The sequence below is a fragment of the Homalodisca vitripennis genome, chromosome 3, assembly GCF_021130785.1.
Source record: "Homalodisca vitripennis isolate AUS2020 chromosome 3, UT_GWSS_2.1, whole genome shotgun sequence".
Taxonomy (NCBI): Eukaryota; Metazoa; Arthropoda; class Insecta; order Hemiptera; family Cicadellidae; genus Homalodisca; species Homalodisca vitripennis.
The window spans coordinates 101,322,428-101,349,218 of NC_060209.1; the positions used below are offsets into that span (position 1 = coordinate 101,322,428).

Below are 26,791 nucleotides of genomic sequence, written 5' to 3' on the forward strand. Positions count from 1 at the left end.
ATTTCTAATTCTCATTTTTTGTAATCACAAGAGACTTTTCCAACAATACTAGGGCTAAGTCTATTCTTGGTAATGCAGATATTTTGCAGTATATTGGTAACAGGTAGTGATAATCAAATCAAGAATTTTCCAATCTCAAATAAGAGTCTAAATCTCCCAATTTCAAATATTAATAGCTTCTTTTAGCCTAAGTATGATTTAAATAAAATCATCATTAAACCAATTTCTACATTTGATAAAAATACAGTGAAATACAGGGTATCAATTATTAAGTTACAAGGAGGCATTATATTATTTTAAAAATAACAAAAGTTAACATGTTAGTAGACATCAAAAAACTAAGGCCCACAAGGAGTCCGAGGAAAAGTTGTAATGCAAACATACGTTAAGAGTTTCATATAATATTACATTTAATATCACATTAAAGGTCTTTATTAGTAGAATACAATGCTTAAAACTCTGCCTCAAAAAGTTAACCTTAACCAAAACAACAGCTTATTTAAGTTTAAAAACATTGTTATCAGCTTTCATACAATGTAGTATGTATATATATATATATATATATATATATATATATATATATATATATATATATATATATATATATATATATAAAATTGTAACTTTTAAAATAAATTACTGCTGCTAAAAATTTCAACATAAAATTATAATTATATATATATATATATATATATATATATATATAATTTTAAAAAATTAAAATTTCAAATTACAGCTAAAAAATATTTGAAAGACAAATATCGATCCATTTTATGTTAAATTTAACAATTCTTAATATAAGGAAACAAAAGTTATGGACCTACTTTATTTACAAGTTGAGTAAAATTAATTTTTGTAAGGACACATCATTTTCCCTTTTTGCCATTTCTGTGCAAGTAAATGTAACAAGAGTTTTAATATTCATTGTACATAACATAAGACCAGTTATTTCTGTTAAATAATTAAAACTGTTTATAGCATATATTTACAAATCTAAAAAGCTTTTAAGTGCAATATTTACATCAGTAGAGAATGTTTTCAAAATTTCAAGATAGCTATCACTCAAATCGTGATCATTGTCCACATCCACAGCACTTGCAACTAGGTTACTAATTGGTGTATTTTCGTTAACGGGATACTTTGAACGATTCCTCTTCCCCTTCATCAAATCAAATAGATAATAAACTAAAATTAAACTGATGCACTTTCTACCATTTTAACAAAACGGCTAAAAATATGGCTTAAGGTGGAATATTCACAACATAGTGAAGTACAGCAGTCTGCGACAATCAGTGAGCAGTCAGCTGAGATGAATTGTAATTTCTTAATCACAGACTGACCAAACACGAAGTCAAAGCTTTACGAACTAATATATTTCAATGCAATACATCTTTGTACACAAGTCTCTGGAATTTCTGAGCATTTGGTGAAATAAGTGGCTAATAACATAATAAAAAGTGCATGTCCACACTACACAGATGTCAGAAGTTGATACCATTTTTACGTCCGTACAATACGGACATCAGGGTTAAAAAGGTTAAGTACCGATTAAACTAAGTTTCAGGCTAGCTAATTTATTTATAAAAGTGCTATCTCTAGGTCGCCTAGCAGCTATAAAATCAGCAATAAAAACTTGACACTGTGTTTTGTAGATATTTGCGAGAAACTCTCTGGAGATTCTAGTATTATCAATCTAGGATTGTTCAAATCTTAGGGTTAATCTCATCAGTATACATTCAAGTGAATGTAAATTTACAGCTTCGGTTTCAGAAAAGTATGTGCTTTAAAATGATTTGCTACTCAATACAGACTTTAATAAAACATTTTTAAAACTTCTTAAGCAAAGCAACTTCAAATAATTACAAAGATCATAAATTCCACTTCACGTCTGGATACAGTTTTCAAAACCATGTAAAAATGTCATTCATAGATAATACAAAAGCTGATAACAATGTTTTTAAACTTTAATCACAGCATCGTATTCTACTAATTCAGACTTTTAATTTTATATATAACTTGACCTATGCTACCATTAAAACTTTTCCTCTGCCTCCTAGAGGGCGGTTTCCCTGGGGATGCAGCAGTCTACTTGTTAAAATAATTTTTGATGTCCAATTACAACATTTAAGGTTTTATAAACTTCATTCGTAATGGTAAAAATAATATTACGTAATCCTGGGATTTAATTGAGACTCTGCATATAGTACCCCATTTGAGACACTTCTTTTTAATTAACAGCAACAAAGCATATTTCATCTGAAATACATACTTTATGTTAATTATCATAACTCAAATACTTTTCATGACAAACTTACTTGTTATTATAGCTACCATGAATTAGGCTTTAAAGCAATAACACTAAGTATGTAGTTTAATAATTTTATTGTATATTTAAAAATATGTTTTTGGCCCAAGACAGAAAACAATGCCCTTTCAAATAACTTAATTTAGTTACTAAGTTGGTTTACAAAATACATGCAACATTTTAGGGTGTTAGCTTGAAATGTCAGAGAGCTATTTTACTTAATGTATGAACTTGAATTACTGATTTATGAACAAATGGTCATCTTTTCAAGTTAATTGTTGGATCCATGATGACTATACCTGACACTGGCCAGCATAGTGGACTGAAATGTGCTACAGAAGACTGGCAATAGTCGCCTAAGATACAGGGGAGACATTTCGGGGTCACCCTTGGGTTCACAGCTTTCTTCGGTTTCCACTAGATCCTGCTTCTTGTCCTTGTCCACTGGCAACATCCACTCTCCTGCACCAATACATCATTGTCAGCAAAAGCTTCATGTTGGGGAATACAGTAAAGTTATGTGTAAGTACAGTCAAGTCGAGCACGAGTCGAATTTTGCCAAAATTTTCGAGTATCGATCAAATGCTCTACAAGTTTACATCTTAACTACCAACATTAGTAAAGATCAGTTTTTTATATATATACAGTACTACATTAAAAGCAACTACAATTGTATTTTCATTATATTACTATTAAAGTTTGTAAACAAATTTTCAGATTACATTAACATTCTACTGATTCTGTTTACTTCATATTAAACCATTTTCATTAGTTTACAAGTAACAACCTAGAGTAAAAGCAAGGATCCTATCAGATATGGACAGAGTAATTAAAAACAACAATCAGCAACATACAATATAAACAATCTGATCTGTCCGTGAAGTGAAAATAGTACTCATATTATTTCCAAATTAATATGTAATTAGCTCCAAATTTTCAACTTTATATCGTCTAGTTCTAATGTTTAATTGCTTTTTTACCAGATTTCAAGTATTAGATTTATTTGTATGGCAAATTTTACACTACTTTATTTCTGCTAATTTTGTAATGTTTATGAATTGGATTAAATTTTGGCTTTGCTCAACTTGAACTTGACTTGATACTCGAAAATTTTATCTAAACTCCACTCGTACCAGGAGACTGAAGGATGGCAGCTACTTCGCGATGGCCTTCGTCCACTCTCTCCCTTGCTTTGTCTAGTGGAGTCTTGCCGTCCTCGTCCCTGAGATCGGGGTTGGCGCCATGCCGCAGCAGCACCTTGGCGATGGCTGGCCGCCCAAAACATGCAGCGTAGTGCAGCGACGAAGATCTCTGACCTATACACACAGACATTGAGAAACCGTTCAAGAATAATTATAACCCTAAAATTATGCTTCATCACAATGTCTTACCTTTGTTAACATCTGCACCACGCTCACACAAAAACTCCACCATTTCTTGAGTGCCAAAAGCTGAAGCCCAGTTGAGCAATGTTTGTCCAACATCATCCATGAAGTTGACTTCAATTCCTGAAACCAATTGAATGGATAAACTGTAAACAGTGAAAAATTACAACTTAAGGACACGTATTTGGAATTTTTAACATTGCAACTCAAATATAATTTTACTATGTCTTCATATTATGATTATTATGTTAAATTACCAGTGTCAATGGCCTCAATAAGTGCATCTGTGTCCTTGCTTCGGATGCAGTCAATCAGCTGTCTGTGAGTTTTCTCTCCGGCTGAATCCATTCGCCGAAGTCTCGGCAATAGTTGACCACTACTACCTCCTCCACTGGCACCTCGGGACAGAGCTTTGCGGCCCTCAAACAGCAGAACCAGAAGCAAATCCACCAGCCTCATGGTATCAAGAGAACATCTGCAAAAATTAATTCACATTTTCAAATTACTAATTAGAATTTACGATCCCTTTGATTAAAAATTATATACATTAAACTATACATAGTACACTATGAACACAGTCAAAAGACAATGTTTTAATCAGCTGATTAGAGCTGCTTCATAGTATCTGATTTGTTGGCTCACTAGCAATGCTATCACAAAATGACAGTTCATATTGTTATAGTACACAGATAAAACAATGTCTCCTTCATGTCTCCTTCATTTATGAACCTATTTTCTTAAACATAGGAATTATAATGATCTTGTCTAAATAAGACATTTAATTGTAACTTTTTATCATAGGCCGGTTTTAAGATATGTGTTTTAAGTTTCCAAGAAGCTGCCATTTTGAAAATAAAACTTTGAAAAGTATTTTTTTCTGTAACTAGGCCTCTGAGTCATAATTCCATATACCAAATTTCAACCTATAACAAGATGTTCTCAAATTAAAATTTGTCAGGAAAAAACATATGATAGTGATGTACAGAACAGGAATTGTAAGACTTACTTTTAGTAAACTTGTATATACAGTAATTAAATATAATCCATATAATTACAAATACAATAACACCAAAACCAAATTTAGCTTTCAAATGATCAGAACTATGACTATTTATTTATATACATGTAAAACCTCTGTAGTAATATTGATCTTTTCAAAACTTTGTTTTTTAGAAGCGTATGCAGATTTTTGTTAGGAAGGGTTCTTATTTTATAACTTGGATTTAACATCCCATTAGCGTTAATCTATAGTGACAATTACCTTTCATCTCCTTTCAACGCCTTCTCTATTGCGTCCGGTAACTCTGATCTCAGAAGGTCCTGAAAATCAGTAGTTTCCATTAAATTACAACATAACTAAATACATTTTAATCTTCCTAATGGATTAGAACGTAAAATGCTGTATGTTATACTATAGATATAGCCTCACATCATAAAACTAATGCTTCTCCAGCTACTAACAGACAACTACTCTTTCTTCAACTCTTAATCTATTTTCAGGGGGAAATGCTATTTTTTTAAATTGACCCTGCAACTTGGTTTTATTCATAGCTAAATGAGTTCTTTGGTATAATAGTAAGACAGGAAAAACCCAAATAGTTTACTCCTTGTTTTTACATTCATGCATAGAATTGAAGTAACCAGTGATTAAAACTGGTTTTCTCAGATGTACATTATTAGGTTAATGCAGTTATATTCTATTTGGATGATACGGTTCAATAACAGAGCTATATTATTGTGATTTTATGTATTCTGTATAAATAGTCATGAGTATCTGTATCTGAGTGGTGAGTTCTTTGTGAGTTAGAGCTTTATATCCTTCAAGCTCCTCAGGGAAATCACAAGAATTTTCTGAGGCTACCATACGAACTCTGAAGAAATAATAAATACTTTGAAGTTAACTAAATTCGTTTTACTAAATTTTATTTTATAATGAGTGTAAGTTAATACAAAAAATGGGGTGTCACTACCGAAATTATTAATAGCTGTGAAATACAATGGAGATATGTATGTTAATTGAACTTCACTGTTATTACAGCTATGTTGCCAACTTTGCTTTTATGTACCACTGATTGCTTGAAACATGACTTGTCATTATTACTTGTTATGATTTATTAGAACAAAGTTGTCTTGAGGTACCAGATACACCTTCCAACAGGAACAGTTAATGATCCTACAGCATCACCCCTACTCTTGTTGTCAAGATTAGCCCAGATACTTCAGTGTTGTAAAATAAATTAAAGTTAACTAGAAACAGTTAAGTTTATACTTCGGAGTAGCCATTTCCTATTAAACATACCCACACTTTGCTAGCACTAATTACGGGATTAAAGCAGCAGAATTCAAATCTACAGAAAATGTATGCTCTTAGTTATAGTGTCTATACCAACATAGAAAAGTAACTTTTAATAAATATACGGACAGCCTGAGTTAAATTTTTCCCTCACATCTTCTCTACAACTGACTCACAGTAACCAGATTAACACCAAGTTATTGCTATTTCTTCTAAACACTACTAATACTGACATGGGTGATGCTAGGAGAGCCTCTACACAACGTGGATAATAGACTGATGATAGTAGAGACAGAGGCTGGAGACTTGGTCTCAGGTGCCGATGTGCTGGTATTGGCTCCAGGGGTACCTGCAATATAAAACACAAGTTAGTCTTACCATCAGGTCATAGTGATCAAAATTAAACTTTGAGATTTTCAGAATGTTGACTAATTCTACAATAATTTTGACATGTTTCACAATTACCTCACATATGTTCAGTCAATAACTAACATTGTAACAAATAGTAAATCATTTAAACTATCGAAGTTCCATCTTTCTAGTGAAACTAACCTACATATATACATAGTGTTATCATGTTGATAATGACATGGAACACAACAGTGATTCGATCTTTACCTCCAATTATGACTATATGGAGCATCAGATAGAGATTCAAATTACATTGAAGAGATTGATAAAGAAATAAATTAACCTGTACATCAAAGTATAACAGGTTATACACTATTATACACAATATTCAAAGATACAATGTAAATATTAGATTGGGTGAAAAATATGAAAACCTAAATAAAAGATAAGTATCCAACACAGCAACACAAGTAAGTGCTTGCCAAATCATCTTAAGGCAATAACAGAGGAGCGGCACTTCAAGAAAGAAGCTCGACAATGGCTACTGGAGAGGACATTCTATACCATTGAAGAGTTTCTCAACTGGAAAACCTAATCTTAAGATACCTATAAAATTGTTAATATTTGCATCTATGACACCATTGTACGAGGTGTGTTAGAAAAATAATGAGACTGATTTCATACTAACCAAAGTTTTTATTATTTTCAAACAACAATGTTATCCCCTTCAAAGTAGTTTCCTTGGGCAGCTATACATCGGCGGAGTCGTCGTTCCCACTCTTGGTAGCAGCGCTGGAAGTCTTCAATTGGTATGGCTTTTAACTGGTCGGTCACAGTCTTTTGAATGTTCTCCAGAGTTCCAAAATGACGTCCTTTTAGGACATGTTTCAATTTCGTGAAGAGGAAAAAGTCACAAGGACTTAAATCAGGTGAATAGGGGGGTTGAGGAACAACAGTAATGCGTTTTGAGTTCAAAAATTCACAGATGGAAATGGCCGTGTGTGACATGGAGCATTGTCATGATGAAGCATCCACTTGTGTGCAATTTCCGGTCTCACACGGATCACTCTTTTCCTCAAATTTTCAAGGACACTTTTATAAAACACTTGGTTGACAGTTTGTCCTGGTGGAACAAATTCTTTGTGTACGATACCTTTCCTGTCAAAAAAACAAATTAGCATGGTCTTGATCTTTGATTTGCTCATTCGACATTTCTTCGGCCGAGGAGATGACGAAGTGTGCCATTCTTTACTTTGCCGCTTTGTTTCAGGATCGTACTCAAATATCCAGGATTCATCACCAGTGATCACACAATTGAAGAATTCTTGGTCATTAGCAATCCTCTCAAGAAGATCAACGCACACATTTTTTTCGATTGTCCTTCTGTTCAGTTGTGAGATTTTTTCGGCACCAATTTGGCACAAACCTTTCGCATGTTCAAATCATCTGTCACAATTTGATGCACGGTGAAAGTGTTTAAATTTAGCTGTTCACTGATCATCTTTATTGTTAAACGACGGTCTGATCTCACAAGCGCCCTCACACGATCCATGTTTTCGTCCGTTCTTGAAGTCAAAGGTCTCCCTGAGCGAGGTTCATCTTCAACGTGTTCTCGGCCTTCCAAAAATGATTTGTGCCAGCGGAAAACTTGTGCTCTCGATAAGCACTGTTTCCCATAGACCTGTTTCAACTTTTCAAAAGTCACACTCGCGGATTCACCAAGTTTAGCACAAAACTTTATTGCACAACGTTGCTCTAAATTTCGATGCTCCATTTCTGTGACGCACAATTAAAACACAACTTTACTAATGGCGCTGTCAAAACTAATGTGTTAACTGTACGGAGTTGTAACTCGGACTGAGGAAGTGGAAGGGATAAATAAACAGGTTTAGCGTCAGCCGGTAGACACAACGTTGCCAGATCTCCCGCAGTGTTACCAATCTCATTACTTTTCTAACACACCTCGTATTTCTCAAAGAAATTATAATAAAGATGATATGACTATGATTATGACTATGCTCAATAGCAAAACTATGTGAATGGCAGTTACTAGTTGCTGGACAACTTCTCACGTAATAGAACAATAAATAACAGAATAAAAAGGGACAAATGTATTTAAACAAATATTATGTCAGTTGTACATTATTTTACATTCCAAAGAATGCAACATTACATCAGAAATCATAAAGGGGTGACAAAATGTTCTATACTCTAAAGCTTACTAAAACCCTACTAAAAACTTGTTCACCATTTTAAATGGTGCAATATTTTATGACCATTAAAAAAACAAAGACAGATTTTATTTTAGAAAATAAATTTATCTATTCCTAAGAACTAAACTATACATTTGTGTGGACTCACTTGGTCCAGATACGGTGGCTTGAGCAGGACCAGCTGCATTGGATAGGCGAGTGAGCAGCTCAGACACAAGCCCATGTTCAGCCAGAGGTGCTGGGTCAACTCCTCGTCTAGTGAATCTGAGGGTGTAACAAATAATGGTGAATCATTGTAATTGTATAAAATTCAGACATCAATACAACACTGTGAAAAATAAAAGATTGTCTTTGCAGTTGGATATACAAAGACCACTATCTCAACAAATGAGCAGAGTTGTATGCTACTAACATACCTATCGGAGAGTGAGGCGAAGCATCTGAGCGCACCATCGGCTACGTGGGAATCTTCGTGGCGTAGAAGAGTGGACAGTGCCTGTACACAGGCTGGCAGTGTGGGGTCTGCTGGCTCCATCTTAGTACAGAGTCGTGACACAACTGTCATCGCCGAGTGAAGGGTGTCCTTGTGTACACGTGAAGCATAGTCCCGTATAAATGAGAGCACACAGGCTAGTCCGCCTGCTTCAAATACAGCACCTGCCTCACGGGAGCAGATCAGCTCCAGAACCTACCACAATACTCATTTAACATAAAACTTTAAAACCATGTACATCTTGAGCTATGCTAACGTTAATTTTTTTGGCCGAACTCCCTGTAGACCATTCACCATTGGATGTGAAGAGTCACCAACTACGTTAAAAACTATATCATAAGTCTAATATTCATTTACGAACTTTAATTTTCACAACTTGAGCCAAAAAAAAAAAAATTAAACCATCTAGACAAGGACCTTCATTGTAAATGTTTCAAACTTTAAACCAGTTTAACTTTTTAAAGAGTGAACCGTTTAAGGTTCACGGATTTGCGGCCTTGTACTCTACTAATATAAACCTTCAATTTGATGTACTACTCGACCTATGCTTTAATTTAAAATTTCCTACTGACTGCTTGTGGACCATCTCCCTGACATGACAAAAATTGGTAGTTACTTCAAAAAGTATATTTATAGGTGCAGTAATGGTGTACCCAGTTTTATTGCATACCTAGAATCATTTGGGAATTATCAAGCCCAGACAGGACTTTTTTTACCTATATATATATAGCGTGCTTACTTTTTCCGATTCAATTATTTTATATTTGGCCATATCTGTCACATATGTGTTTAAATAAGCAAACTAACGTATGATCGGAAGACCAAATACCTGTCTAACGACTTTTATTTACATAAATTGTAAATATATATATATTTAAGAAAGGCGGAGCAAGTACTTTTTGTGATTCAATGTTTATTGAAAAAATTATATATATATATATATATATATATATATATATATATATGTGTTAAATTGTATAAATGGCAATAGCCTTACTTAATTTCAATAAACATTGAATCACAAAAAGTACTTGGTCCGCCGGGAGCATTATTATTATAAATTGTCTCAAATTTTAATACAAACAATAATAAATACAAAATTAAATATATCAAAATTAATCAAAATTCACCTTATTACATATAAAACTCAAAAGTTATAAAGTAAACTAAAGTCAGTGATACAGTGTGCAGGGATGATTGTTGAGTGAAGAGAGCAGAGGTTTAAAAGTTTAGAGGAGAGAGGGATATAGAAGAAGTGAAGCAAGATTATTATTTTAAATAAAGAAACTCGTTACATTTTATTCAGCAGTATTTGATTCAAAAGAAAGGTTAATTTATTAAATTAATATTATCACTGAAGTACAGAGAAACAGAAGACAGACATTGGGTGAAAAGTTCCTTTTAAGTTTAACAGTGATCCATTAGAAGAACATAAAACCCAGGAACATTCGATTTGGCTAGCAATTAAAAATTAATAATTAAAATTTAACAAAATTATTTTTCAAATTACAATATCTTTTATTAAAAACAATACCTAATATTTCTATTTCATTAAGCCAGCACGACCACCCTGCCCTAAAATTTAAGAACTGTATTTAAAACAAAATTACCATTATTGTATCCTCCATCTTGTTTCAAAATTCAAACCTGTATGTCAATTTATCATCATTAAAGTTCACATTTGTATCATACTGAGTTATTTATTATTTCTAGCTATAACCATCAGAATACAAATTAAGTTTAACCGTTAATTTAATGTACAGTAGTAGTATATTACAAAAAATTGTAAATATATATATATTTAAGTAAGGCGGAGCAAGTACTTTTTGTGATTCAATGTTTATTGAAAAAATTATATATATATATATATATATATATATATATATATATATATATATATATAAACAAATATGCATGTTATATTCAAATCTTTACAAATTTAGGTTAACTAATTAATTGAATACTAACTTATCTAGTCACAAGTTCAGAACCAGATAAATTCAAGTGTTAGATTTAATACTTTGGTTTCATTGAAGATATTGTAAAGTTTAACAAGCAGAAAGACCTTGAAGATAAGACAAAAGAATGTTGAGACAATAAGGAATATTGCAAATTCAATTATGGCAAGGCCTCGGGTTATCAATTCACAGTTAACCTATATTGGATATCACATAACCTATCATAAAACAATATTAAAGCAATTACACTTTACTCAACATGACCAATTATTACTAAATTCTCCATTTGACACACTTTTAAAGATTTCTCTATTATCAATTTGCACAACTTTAACAAATGAATGCAATAAAATTGAATACAATTACATTTGTTATTATTTAAAAATAAGGAGAAAATCTTTGCCAACTAACATTGAGAAATTAAAAGGCTACACAATTAAACAACACACAGTAGGTAGTTTTGAGGTCAAATCGCATGGATAGTGTAAATGAGAACAATGAGGAAGTATTTCTATACTCTGTGGTATACACATTTGAGTAAACAACTGAATGGGCAAAATGTTCTAAAATTCATACATTAAATTCATCATGTACATTATTAGTAAAAACATATTTCCTTATTATGTTAGTAAAGCCACTCCTAATTGTACAAGGGTACAAGGCTCCGTAACTTTAGTTATAACAAGTGATGGAAATTCCCTATACTACAGGATTGATAAATTATTTCTTTATATTGCTGAAAGTTTGTACATTGTCTTAGAGATATTTTACGGTTCTATGTAACAAAACAGCAAATTCAGTTTCCTGTGGTACACCTTCATTATTGTTTTGAAATAAAGGATTTGAAACTTTGAATTATTAGCAGTGTTAGTTAACTACTTAATAACAACAGTTAGGAAAAATCCAGCTGTTTTTGTATACAGAGTGTGTAAAATGTCTGGAGATACCTTACTATTTTTTAAACCATAGCCGATAAAATGTACAGACTTTGCACAATTTTATACAACTATCTTACCTACATTTTTATGGAATAACCATCACATGCATACACTGGTGGGACGGCCAATGGGTAGTGTCTTGTAAATCTTAAATGAAAGCCTTGGTCAATATACATATCACTTTAAGGGTCTTTAGAACATAATTCCGCAAACCACACTTCCTACGCTTTATTTACTACAAAATAGCAGCTGGTGGAATAACATTATTATTAAACCTTAACACGGCCACCATTTATTATAGAAGTGTTTTAGGAATCACTATAAAAAAAACAGAGCACTTTGAGTATTTATATTTTGAATTTTGTAAAAGTATTGAAACTTTGAATGTTGAATTTTGATTATTAACAGGTATGTTTGTCTGTTATATTATTAACAACACAACTGGGACTCCTTGTCAGTGGGTGGTAAGTGAGGTGAGAGTAAACATAGAGACTTGTTCCATACAACAGTCTAATCTCTGTCTTGTTCGAGCTCTAGTGTTCCTCTGTGTTTGAGTACAGTCTCCTGTCAATATAGGGTAATGGGTCTCCAGGAGAATTAAAAGTGTTTCAGAGGGTTAAGAATATGTAAATCGTTTATGGACTGAAAAAGTACAGTCATGTGTTGAATGACTGGCAAAATGCCTTGATATCTGATGGCAGGTGATCTCAGAGCAATAGACAAGCCAGCAGGCGTGATATACCTGTGTTCATGTGAACTTGTGGAGACTTTCTTATTTTACTCCTTCAACTTACAATGAATTGACTTTAGAGAGAAGTAATGGTGGTTGGGTATCCACATCAACTTACAGTTGTCCAAATGTCAGAAAATGTATAAATCACACAGATAGCTTAGAGTACAATTCCTGCTTATCCACTTATCACAGCCAGTTATCAGGACTGTCAACTAAATATACAAAGAGATCTTACCCCTTAGTTCTGTTTGATAAATTCACAAACAGTTTTAAGTATTAAAGTTATGTTACACTATAATTAAGAGACATTAATCTTGATCTAATACAAGAAAGTAATGTTTTTCCCACTGTCGGTGTACCTTAATGCACTGCTCAGCCAAGTCGCGACTGGTGCGAGATGCCACCTCAGCCACCACAAGCCGGTTGCAGATAGCCTTGACTGCACCATCCATGGCCACAATGCGCCGGGTGCATTCAGCGCTAACATCCAGGTAGTACGTGATGGCACGTGCCGTCACTTCTAGCACGTTATCTGGCGCGCACTCATCCAAAAATATCTGGCACAACGCTGGCAGGAACGATCGGGGTGGACAGCTGAGGAGAATATGGAACTTTTTAGTTAAAAATATAACTGCTAATGCTATCTTACACTTTGAGAACACTTGATTAATGCTGGAATGATTTCATTCACTTTTCTTTTGGGATGTTAACACCCCTCAGTATCTTTAACTAGCTGTAAAACACTATTATTCAAATTTTATCAAAATTTTAATGTTTGTAAATGAATGAAAGTATAGTTCATAAATATTCTTAACTTTGTTCTTATACATATTATTAGATTGATGAAATGTATTTTATGAACAAGGTATGTGAAAGAATTTAATATGTTTACCTTAAGAGCACAAAATATTGCTCAGACTTTTGTTGAAAAAAAGTACATAATTAATTGGGTGATTCTCCAGATAGGAAAATAGGGAACCAAATGTCTTCCCTTGGGTATAAAATGTCTTTTTAACTATTTTTACCTCTAACTCTTTTTCTTCATTATACTTAATGTAAGCAACTTTATGTAATAATCACATTAATTAAATACGGTTATATAATTTAGTTAATTTTATTTTTATTTTATTAAGAGGAAAATGAAGGTTACAAATTGTAAATTGTAGACTACACAATCTAACAGAAATTACAAACAGCCATTATTGTTATTTACTGAAAAAGCCTTGAGACGGTCTGTGTGACATTTTTTTAACAATAAAAACCTACGTTAATGTACAAATTAATGTGCATTACAATAAACATTTCAGTCCAACAACTCTGAATATGAATATAGTGACCGGTAATCAGGTCCCAGACAGATAAGGAAACCAAATAAAAATCCCAACACGACGTGATAACATACCACTCTTTGACAAAAAATCTCAATAATATATGTGACTTATTCCTAATCAATATTAATTTCAGATTAGACCATTGAAAACTGCTAAGCAACAGCTAATATTAATTTAAGTTTTCTAAACGTAATTAATTAATTTATAATTCCTAAATAAAGAAGCAAAAAGGTTATGCTATTACCTCTCAAAGCAGCGGTCCACATTGTCTGACATGAGGAGCAACATACAGAGCTGTTCCAGGGCAATGAGCTGCATGTCCCGTTCATCTCCCTGCCCCATCTTCAGCCACTCCAGCAACGTTTCTGGATCCACTTCAGCCATGGCTGCAGCTACACTCTGTAACAATAAAAATATACAGAGTTATTTTAACTATAATACAACTGGCCAATAGATCAGCAGAAACACTTACCAGAAACATACACACCACCCTCAACACTACTAGACTATATTGCACCACAAACGAACTGGTCCTGAACGAAAAGAAAACAGTCCAGCTAAATTTTACCACAAAAAATAAGAACAACACCAACATAGCATTACCGGGCATAGAATCCAAAAATAACACCAAACACCTTGGGGTAACTATAGACTCCAACCTGGCCTGGACAGCCCACATAGATCACCTCTGCAAGAAGCTCGCCTCCAGCACCTATGTCATAAGGAGGTTAAAACAAATAAGTAGCCTGGAAACAGCAAAAACAGCATATTTTTCTTTATTTGAATCCCACCTCAGGTATGGCATAGCAACCTGGGGGGGAACAAGTAATGCCAACATGGAAAGGCTCTTAATACAACAAAAAAGAGCAATAAGGTGTCTTGCAGACATTGCCCCACAAGAAAGCTGTCGAGATGCCTTTAAGGAGCTCAAGATCCTCACAGTTGTGTCACTCCATATTCGAGAAGTTGTCCTACATGCAGTCACCACAGCACAGACCAGACACAGAGACATACACTGCCACAACACTAGACATGCTGCGAACTTCACACTACCACCTCACCACCTCAGTCTATATGGGAAGAAGCCATCATATAAAGGTGCAGTCTATTTCAACCATCTGCCAGAACATCTCAAGAAAGAACCAATCAAGAGGCTCAAGAATCAACTAACCATATGGCTGCAAGAAAATCCTTACTACACAGAAAAAGAATTTTTTAACACCTGAACCTGTTTTTAAAACACTTTGTATTGACACAATGTACTGTTCTCTACGAATATGTCATTAAAAGAATATTGTCTATTGTCTATTGTCTATTGACTAATCTCGGACACAGATGTGACATGTAAACAGCACTTTCATGCACTAGAAATACATATTGTTTTAGTTCCATTTAGTTCTTGGGGTGACTGTTACAAACTTCTGATGTTATTTTGATTGGAATTAAAGTCAGGAGCTAGGACTTGTTTATTTTTATAAATAAATACTAGCAGTTACCTTTGGCTTCACAACAAATTTGTGGGTATAATATATATATTTACAGAAACAGGTTATTCTCTTCCAACAAATAGACAAATAGACAAACATTGAATAGAGATTTCAATAAACATTAAATCACAGAAAAGTACTTGCTCCGCTGGGAGCATATATAATTTAAATTGATAATTCGCTATGTAGGATAATTATATATCATACTCTATAATCTTAACAATGATCGTAAACTTATTTAAATTCTTTTTCAAGAATTTACACTGACAATATTTGCTGATCTGATAATTACAACTAACAATATTTGCTGACCAGATAATTACAACTAACAATATTTGCTGACCATATAAGTATAATGCTGTACAGTTTGGCAGTTTATAGTCACTTTTTTTATTAATCAAATATGAACAAGGATGTGCAACATCAATAAACATTTAAGAATGTTTAAATCGTTCACAACACAGAACACAATTTCCATGAATAGTCAAGTAGATCCAACATCATGTTTGATTACCACTTGACACTCTGCCCTCATGTTACATAGGCTAAATTCTCTCTCATCAGACATTTTTTATCTCCAGTGAATCACTTAGTACTTAAAATTGGACCAGAAATGTTTTTTTTTTAGTAATACTAGTTAAAACTGGATTTTATAGTTAAATGTACTGATATCAAAACACAAAGTTTTAAGCTTTATACAAAGTCCACATTGACCATACTGCAAATTAGATAGGTTTAGTTAGGTAGAAGTATATTTCTCATAACACTTGTTTGAATAACAAATATTCTACTATCACTTCCTACAGTAAAAATTTTTCAGAAAGTGTTTCAATTATAAATTTAAATAAGAGGTCAAATATAATTTTCTTGTTATTTCAAAGTTTACAATGTTAAACAATATTTCAGGAATTTTTTTAAGTTAACCCTATTGTAGTTATAAGCAGTTTGTCTTATTACTAGGGATTGAGTTTGATTGTAAACATTATGCATCACAGAAATATATCTGAGCTTTTTCCAACAATAATTTAAATGCTTATTCAAGATTTTAAATAGTAATACAAGATGGAAAGTATTTAAATGTTAGATAGATACTATTCTATTACATCAAGAGAGGGAAGAGAGAGAACTTTGTGGTACAGAGAATTTTGTAATATCTAGAGTTCAAATATTGGGATGTTATGCATTAGTTTGATTTATAAATTATTTCATTACTAATCAAAACTGTACTCTTTATTCAATCTGACGAAAATAAACTCATTGATTTGTGTCTATCAAAAACATTTGACCCCATTGGTATCTTGTTCGATAATAAGAACTTGCACAGTTGCTTTCAATTTCACTGAGTAAATATAAATATTAACTTTGGAAATTCTTAACGGTTATAGGATAACATCTGAGTAATCACTTTTACACTAAACAGTTTTTACACATATACAATACTCATATATAAATAGTATACCTTATCAGTACAGTTATTACTTTGCAATTAAAAGAAGCAAAAAGTAGTCAAGGTTGAAAAAGGTAACATTTAAATTGTGAGAGACAAGTTGACTGAAATTGAAATTACATCATCCTATTGTTCGCCTTCACACAAAAGAATCTCTTTACATAACACTTGTGTCACCTACCTGGATTCGACCATGCATACTCAACACCAATATTGATTCATCGCTCTAGAAACCTCTTCAGTACCCTTACCTGTATAAGTTAATATTAACATGAGTTACTTGAATTTAGCCCTGAAATGGTTATCTTCATTTCATGATCCCTACATCAAAATTTATATGAGTATATCAGAAAGAAGGACTCTTCTTACTAAAGGGTTTAGATCATCACAATTTACTAAACAATTTTTAATCTATTGGTATCAGATAAATGTATTGCTTAAATTCACAAATTTGAATAACTGTTCTCTCAACAAATTAATTAATGTATTAAATTTTAAATTAAAGATATTGTGACGATGTCACAAATCTTTTTAAATTCACAATTAATATAAACAAATTTACCATTGAAATAAAAAAATCTGTGTTTGTTACGTTGCACAAAAATTCACTATAAGACTTATTGTTTAAAAAGCACAGGAAAATAAAGTATTAAAGTAAGAACAGCTCTAATAACAACAAAACACAAAAGATTGTACATTTATTTTGAAATTAAAAAAATACAATAATGCATTTCTATTGCTTTGTATACTTACAATTGTGTATGTATATTTTAATCCTGGTGATACTTTTTTTATCAGCTTAGATTTAAAGACTAAATAATTCAAAACTAAACATTTAACTTTGGTCCCTGTTGAAGTTGTACTGTTTAACAAATAAAAATGTTTTAATATTGAACAATAGCACAATTGTGTACAAGTTTCACCATATACTGATGAATGCTTAACATTTCATCACTTGGTCTGATCGTCAGGCATCGTGCCAATAGATAGCTATAGTTAATCTTAAAAGAGTGCATGACACACCTTCTTTAAAAAAAAAATCATTTTCTTAAAAAACATAACTACAACATAGTAAATGCTTTATGTGGTAACACCCACATGAGCAAACAAATTGCTTCTTCCAACTTCTTCTTTGAGAAATTGCCACAATATGCTTCTCACTTCAAAAAATACATTATTATATTCATACATAAACCCCTATTTAATGAAAAAGAACTCTGCTAATTGATGATTAACTTTGAAGTGTAGTAAAAAAAAAAAAAAAATAGACAGCTGATAATTCTTTCTAAATATTATACATCAGTCATACCTTAAGTACATATTGTCAGTTTCATTGCTTAAATTACTTCATTTGTTACTTTCTTCATTAATAATCTATATTCAATGCTAAGACTTCTTTATTAACCCTTGAAAGGTATCAATGTTAGGCTGTTATATCATATGTAAGCGCTATATTATTGAGGCACTACCTATTCTTCACTTGAAATCACTGACCTTACTGCACAGCAATGATTCACTCAAATCACTAGAGGTATACACACATGAGGGAGAGGAGTGTGGTTAGATTTTTTCTAGTCCTACGATCGGTCACATGCTGCTTCTGAACATTGTCTTAGTTCTTTTTTTAATATAAGCAATATATTTATTTTTAGTTTTTTTTAACAACTTGTTTTGAAGTTGATGTTATATATACCAAGAAAAAAGAGATATTCACGCAGTCTTGCTGCAATGAACGTGTGGTGCTGTATTCATCGAATATACCACTTCAATCAAAATTATTTGTAGTTAATATTAAAATATAAGAATAGACACTGATAATAAACATATCATCAGAGCTGTACTTTTTTAACGCGTAGTTTATAAAAAAAATTGTAACAAGTTCGCTGTGTTGTTATTTTTGGTAATCTTTCACGTACTGAGACGTGAGTCACTGTGAGTCACCCATGACTCGTGCCGAGAGCTATTTATATTCAATTAGAACAATATTGATTTATTGAATAAAATTATCAAACTTGAGTAATGTAAAGATCTACCCTGCATCTTGGAGGCTGATGCAGTAACACAGCAGACAATAACACCAGCTAAAGTCAGCATAACAAGGGAACGAATTGTGCATGTCTGAGTAAGGGATGACTCATGCCACATGAGAAATAACTGTGTATGCAAAATAATTCATGTGCTGTATGAGCCACCTGTGAATCATGCAAACTAATACTCTTTATTGTAATAATTATAATATACTTCTCCGCTTCAATCTCTAATTAAATTGGTAAAAATCTGTTAAAAAAATATGTTACACAAATACAATAGGCTTTGTGAAATCCGGTAGGGTTCTCAACTAAAAGTGTACTAATCATGCCATAGTGAACATGTTAATAACGTAATTACATATTTAGTTTATATTTTGTAAATACTAGTGTTTTGAATAATTTGTTACAGAAAACCCATTAGTCTTACCATTATATTTTGTAATATTGATTTTTATAACCTGATTTGGAACACCTTAGGTTAATTTTTATAGGTAAAGATTAGCTATATTTTAAGTGTAAGTAAATTAAAGTAAAAGACTTTAGATTAAACATGGAACCAATGGTGTAATTTTTTTTACAGCACAATCTAAGGTGGGTTAATCAAGTCTATCTGATCCACATAATAGTATTGATTGCTGAAAGATGGACATATAACTTACATCATGAATTAATGCTTTAGCGCTAGAACTGACTAAAGACCTGTGGCGAGTCCTTTGTATATGTTCCCCATAGAAAAATAATGGCAGCAAGATTTTTGATTATATTGTATGAATTAAAATCCGTACACAGCTTATGATGTACTCTATAATATAGAGTATAAAGTGGAGTGATTAAAAAGTAGTTATTGCTACCACTTCAGTATCTTTATAGTTAGAGCTTCACTTAATGTGATTAAAAAGAAGGCTAAGAACTCAAAAACTAAACTAAAAAAAATAAAAAAACTAAAAAAAAACAAAACATAAAAACTAAAACTAAATACAACTCCAAAAAAAAAATCACTAAAAAAAATAAAAAATCTAAAAAAAACTAAAGACAAAAGAACTATACTAACTAAAATTAAAAAAAAATAATTAAAAAAAAAAAAAAAAAACTAAAAACTAACTAATAAAAAACTAAATAAAAAACTAAAAAAAAACTCAAAAAAAACCTAAATAAAAAAAAATAAAAAACTAAACTAAAAAAAAAAAAAAAAGAAAAAATAAAAAAAAAAATACTAAAAAAAAAAAAAACTCAACTAAAAAACTCTATACAAAAAAAAAATAAATAAAAAAAAAAAAACAATTAAACCCAAAACTAATAAAACAAAAACAACACTAAAAACTTATAAAAAACTAAAAAAAATACTCTTAATTAAAAAATAAATAAAAAAAAAAAAAAAATAAATATAAATTAACAATAAAAAATGAAAATAAATAAAAATAAACTGAAATACTAAAACTAATAAACTAAACTAAATAAACATAAAAACATAAAACTAATACTAAAAACAAACCTAATACTAAAACCAGACTAAAAAAAATAAATAAAAAAAAAACTAAACCTTTAAAAAAAAAAACACTAATAAAACTGAAAAATATAAAAAGAACTAAAAACTAAACTAAAAAAAAACTAACAAAAAAAAAACTATAAAAAAATATAATAAAACTACTAAAAACTAAACTAAAAACTAAATAACCAAACTGAAAAAACTAAAACTAAACTAAAAACTAAAAAAAACAAAAAAAAAAAAAACCAAAAACAAAAATATTAAAAAAAAAAAAAATAATAAAAAATAAAAAAAACAACTAAAACAAGATAAAAACTATAAAAACTAAAAAAACTTAAAACAAAACTAAAAAAAAAATCTCAAACTAAACTAATAAAAACTAAATCTAAAATTACTAAAAAAAAAAATAAAAAACTAAATACTAAACTAAAATTATAAAAAATAAAAAAAACTTAAAACTAAAACAATAAAAAAATAAAATAAAATAAAAAAACTAAATACTAAAAAACTAAACTAAACAAAAACTACAACCTACTAACTAAAACTCTATCTGTAAAATAAAACTCTCTCTAAAAAAAAACTATAATAAAACTAAAAAAAAAAAATAAAAAAAAACAACAAAAAAGAAAAAAAAAACTAAAAAACTCAAGAAAAAAAATTCTAAAAACTAACTAAAAATAACTATACTACTAACAAAAAAAAATAACTACTACTAACAGAACTCACTACTAAAAAATAAAAACTACTAAAAAAACTAATATAAAAAAACCTAAAAAAAAATGAGACAAAAAACTACCCCCTGGTAGTTGTACTTAAACTTTTGTAGAATAGAAGTTGTAACTTTCACTTTTTGGTTGTGATTAAAGTATAGATTACATCTACCTACCTATAGATATATCTCCATTATTTTGGATGTCTTGTAGAATAGTCCACACTTCACTTTTTATATGTCATGCGTTACTTTTTAATGCGATGTTTAGCAAGTAAACGGGAAAGAAGAGTTACGGTGAAAGAAGGAGTATACTAAGTCATAGGAGCTGATGCGGTTTTGAAAGTGAGAATATAGACTTTATAGCAGAATAACAATTTCTACCGCCTATGACGGAAACTCGGGGAAAGGCACTCACCCAAGACAACGATTGAGAAATTTCTTCACGTTATATACAGCTGATCCCGGTTTCAAAGTGTTGTATCAGAAAGATATTGGAGTGACCGTTCGACATTTTGTAAGAACATTAATTATGTGATGAACTGTCTTTTGAAAAACCGTCAGACAACTTGGATACATTTTTCCTTCTACAGTACAAGAAAATAAATAATGCAAAGTTTGATGTGGCAAAGAAATTTTGATTTTACCAACTGTTGTAGGTGCATTAGATTCACGCATATCGAAATAAAAAAAACCCATCATGTTCCGGTGATGAGTATATAAACCGGAAGGGTTACCCCAGCATCACCGGCAAGCAACATGTGACAGTCAAGAAAGGTTCACTAGCGTGTGCTGCAGAGTGGCCCAGGAACAGTGCCAGTGCACGATATCTAGAATATGGAGAAGGAGTCCTGTTTCGGATATTATTTCTCGTTATGACGGTGCTTAGCGTGTTTACTTGGTGAACTCTGGCTATGGTAATTTATCACTTGTGTTAATTCACCCCGTTCAAACCTCCTCAAAACCGATATTCAGCGCCGATGTAATCTGTTCATGCAAAGGAAAGGGTGTGATAGAAAGGTTGATCGGTACAGGTAAAGAAGAGATTCCCGATACTCTGCAACTGTGTTTAGTGTCTCCTAGACAGAGTACCAAAAGTAATAGTCACCTGTACAGTGTCTGCACAATGTAGCTAAACACCGCAGAGGAATCCTTTAAATTTTGGAAAGAACCGACGCTAATGAAGATGAGGTGTAACGAGGTGAGGAGGCGAGAGAAGTGTTTTCGAAAACCAAGCCTCAAAACAACGTGGCGAATACAGAAGCGGAATGAAATGCTGGGTTTTATTTAATATATGTAAGTTAAATTGTACAAAAAATAAACAATTGTAAAAAGTAAAGAAGAACTTTTTTATTGAAAACCTAGATTAAATACAACCAAACAAAACAAATAAATACCATAGGCCTCGTACAAATGTGCTGGCCTTTGACCATAAATCCCACAGCTCAATGAACACTGATGGCAAGGCAAGCACATAACGTACGTGTGCACTCATGCATGTAAGCTAAAAATCATTTTTTTTTTTTATTTTTATTTTTTTTTTGATAGATAAGGATAGTTTTATTATTGGGTAAACTGGAGTTGGGTTTAACTAACGCTAAGTTACATATTAAACAACAGATTAACTGAATAGTCATCAGTTTTGAGTTTCTTTCTCAACTGTTTCCTCCTTTCAACTTTTGTTCTCACTCAATTTTTTTGTTCTTGTTTCAATTTGAATTTTCTGTAATTCAAACTGTTTGCAGAGCGAACAAGTCTCTGTAGTTGCGGCGTGATTCAAATCTTTTTGTTTTCACATCTGTTTCGTATGCCAATATTTTTTGTTTTGCGGGCGCTTGTAATAACTAGTTGTCAGCTTGAGGTTCCTCAACTTTTTCTCAGGTTCAGAATTCATGAGGTTGGTAGTTATTGCGATTGCGGCTGCAGCTAAGTTTTTCCACTCGTCACTGCAGTCATTTTCTGTCGCTTCTAACTGAGGTTTTGACTGACATGCTCCAAGCTGCAAAACTGCCTGGTACTTTGTAAAAACTGGGTTTTCACAGCCTCACCCAATAATTCCAAAAGCATTTTTTCCCACTCCTGTAGTTTAATTTTTTTATTTCCTGTAACTTTCACACATCAGATTTCTTTTTATTTTTGTTTTCATATTTTGGAGCATTTTGACATTTTGAGTAGCATATACTTCATTATCCTGTAGTTTGGAATACGTAGAACACAAGGTTTCCCCACGCTTTCTTCTTTACTATTAAGACTTTGGGAACCCTTGACTTTTCCAACAACACAGTATTTTCTGAATAATATTTTTACAAATAGCTCCCTATCCGCAACCAATTTCTTATCAACACTCCTTCATCTTCAGATGAATGGTCAATGATACCCTATTAACAGGAATAAGCAAGAGAACACAGTGGTAATCAGAACACGACTCAGAACGGCACATGAGTTGTCTGTATGGCCGCGCCGCACTTCAACAAACCCGCTGCAGACAGGAAGAGTGCGAGATGGGGGAAACAAGTCTGAACATTAAAAGAACTGCACAACACTAGAGTTTGTATCTAACCCGTAGTTGTATCTCCAATTTTTATAGAATAGGTAGTTGCAACTACGGAGTGTTAGCCGTGTTTTAGTCACCTCCAGTTTGAGATAAAAGCTATCACTACACGTAGTGTCCCACTATAAGTTGCTACATTTTAATCACTTCACTTATTGAATTATTGTAGTACCTACTGTATTGTAGTATTGTACTCTATAATATAATATAGTTAATCATTGCACTTAGAAAGATATGCTATTTTGATTCAAGATACTTGTTTACATAAAGAAACCATTTCGTAATAAATATATATATATATATATATAAAAAACTTTGGAAGAAATCACAATCAATCATTACTGCAACACCAATGATAAACATTTTGTATAACGTTATATCATCATTTTCTGGTATCACTACTGAATTTTAATAAAATCTGTATACAGTTGGTTGGTACCATTGTGTACTTGCCTTATTTTCAACTGTACTGTTTACCAAACTCATTTATAAGCATACATCCTTCTTCCAACAATGTCCTCCTTCAATTTAAGTTAGCCTATATCCCAAATAGCCTAGTCCATCAATCTAGAGAATTAGGAAAGGCAATGTAGGTTAGCCTATATCCTAAATAGACAAAAAAAACCTGGTTGATTTAGGGAACTAGGAGGGAAGCAAGGATTCTGGATGGGAGGGTGAATTAACAAACTAGGTAGGGATGGCATAACAAGAGAGGGAAATAGGGTTGTCAACATGCATGAAAATGAAGCAAGTAATTTGAGTGGGAACATTTAGGTCTACTAAGTGAATGTTGTGTATTCCAACCAGTTGAATATATATATGGTCACGTTAATGTAAATTGATACCCAATATTTTACTAAGAAACATATCCTTTGGATGTATAAACAAACATATTTCAATATTTCATAATGCTTAAAATTTATGTAGACTACAGCCTCAACAGTTTAGGAAATAAGCAAAGCTACACAGTGAGATACAAATATTGAAGACTAACCATGTAAAGGCTAATGATTAGAACATGACTAAAACCACTTTTAGATCTATATACACAGCCTAAATAATCTGGTTATTTAATGCACATTTTGTAACTTACCAGTTCAAATCTTTTACGATGTTATAGATTCATTTCACTTCACAAAATATAAGTACTGACGATCATCTTCCTTTGTGTTTAGACATTACCCCATGCCTGTACACTAGGGGGCTTGTAAACGTTTCCTGTCAACACTTCGCCTAGAAACGTTCTTTGTTATACCATGGCAGTCACAAGTTTTAGCTCGACACAGCACAGTCTTCTAAAATGGTGAAAAACGTCAGTATGTTAAAATGTGTTTCCTTCAAATGGACACTCACGTTGAAAAAAAAACTTGCTCACTTAAAAATTATTCACGAACAAATGCGTCACACGTGATGTATAAACGCTTTCTTCTAAGACTACCAAAATGTGGTTATGGCAACAAAAGTTGCAAGACGACAAACGAAGCGAAGGTCAACGAGTGAACAGCTGGTTGTTGGCGCATGCGCAGTTCCGTGTTGCGTAGCCCAGCTGTTTCATATTTATTTGTGGAGTGTTGCCAACAGTAATGTTTTGGCAACTAAAAAAACAACTAGTCTTCCTATACTGTTGTCTGTTCTATTGTTAAAGCACGGATAAAAGCCATGGAATATATAAATATACAAAACAATAGCTTGTATGACCCTACTGATTTGACGTAATACATACTTATTATTTGAGCAATTTTATATTAAATATTCTGTGATTAATATCATTTTATAATTAGTACATTAATCGTCTACAACTTTGACTAGAAATGTGATTTTAATTATTATGAAGATATTCAAATTCAATAACTATCAATAATTTATTATTATTTATAACATAATCTTCTCCCTACCTTTTTTATTAACTTAATGTAACTGTTCAATCGCAAACATATATTCTGAATTTTGATTATTACGCAATGCTTTTTAGAAGACCTAATTATATATTTATTTATAAAATAAACTATTAATACGCTAAAAAGGTTATTAAATTATACCATAGTATATAGTTTCCTTACTACAGAACTGCTTTAAACCGACTACCGCATAGCATAATGTATTATACAGAACTGCTTTAAACCGACTACCGCATAGCATAATGTATTATAAACTGTTGATTTAGTTTTGTTTAATAAATATCAGATATCGGTAACAAAGTTTCTAGAACTGACTATTGTTCTCTCCTGCAGAGTACAACGCTCGTCAGAAATTTGCGTAGCCTGATAAACTTAAAAACAACTATCAGACATGTAAATTAAATTAAATTAACTTCATTCAATCAACCTCATGATGGCCGAATATTTGGCTGAAAATGGCAACTTGTGTTCTTTATCTCGTTGGTTGACGATGATAATACTCTTATTCACCTATGTGTATGGTTTTCTGATGAAGAAACTAACAATTTCGACGTACTCTGAATAAGATTCGAGCCTGGTCGACCTCAACCAACTGCATATCCCCATAACTCAAATCTAACTTATTCCGTTCGTACATTTAAAACCCTTTACGAATTCAAGTGTCCAAACTGCCTCATACTTTTATGATTAAAACTGGCCTAGTAAACGTTCATTGTCACGAAGAATATTCAGATGAGATAAAATGATAATTTGTGCACAAAACGAAAATTAACTTGCAGTTGAATATCATCATTCTTAATAATTAATAAAACCACCTCAATCTTTTACACCCATTTTACCCATTATTCAGTATTTCCACATGACCATGTGCATAAGCATCATATATTTTATTAACTTTAAAGTCGACTGGAATTATAATTAAATCATAAATTAAAAAGGATCCACCCGGATGCAGTTCGTACTACAAAATTTTAAAATAGAGGAATTACAAACACAAAATCCAACCACCATCTTATTGTTGTTGTTTAAACCGCGAAAACATTTCTGAGCATTGAGGAGAATTAAAGTTACCTTTAGGAAATAACGATAACACAGTAAATCGTAATGACATATTTATATCAAATTCTGAAAATTAATACAGTATGGTAAATCAAAAGACACCCCTACGTTGCGAGGTGTCTAT

General features: G+C 31.9%; 1 protein-coding gene across 8 annotated transcripts in view; it reads right to left on the bottom strand.

Annotated features, from left to right (window-relative positions):
- LOC124357253 (E3 ubiquitin-protein ligase HECTD1) overlaps positions 1-26,791 on the bottom strand; it is a 138,619-nt gene that overhangs the window by 62,967 nt on the left and 48,861 nt on the right. For 6 of the 8 annotated variants that reach the window (XM_046808817.1, XM_046808819.1, XM_046808821.1 and 3 more), the window contains exons 3-12: positions 14,245-14,399; positions 13,029-13,263; positions 8,964-9,235; positions 8,696-8,811; positions 6,217-6,332; positions 4,952-5,010; positions 3,948-4,165; positions 3,697-3,813; positions 3,439-3,621; positions 2,605-2,767 (exon numbers count right to left, since the gene is read on the bottom strand). In XM_046808817.1, coding sequence (XP_046664773.1) covers positions 2,605-2,767; positions 3,439-3,621; positions 3,697-3,813; positions 3,948-4,165; positions 4,952-5,010; positions 6,217-6,332; positions 8,696-8,811; positions 8,964-9,235; positions 13,029-13,263; positions 14,245-14,384 — 1,619 coding nt within the window. In that variant the 5' untranslated portion in view covers positions 14,385-14,399. Of the gene's footprint in view, positions 1-2,604; positions 2,768-3,438; positions 3,622-3,696; positions 3,814-3,947; positions 4,166-4,951; positions 5,011-6,216; positions 6,333-8,695; positions 8,812-8,963; positions 9,236-13,028; positions 13,264-14,244; positions 14,400-24,803; positions 25,176-26,791 lie in introns of those variants that run through there. The other 2 variants (XM_046808815.1, XM_046808822.1) reach the window with 2 other exon arrangements.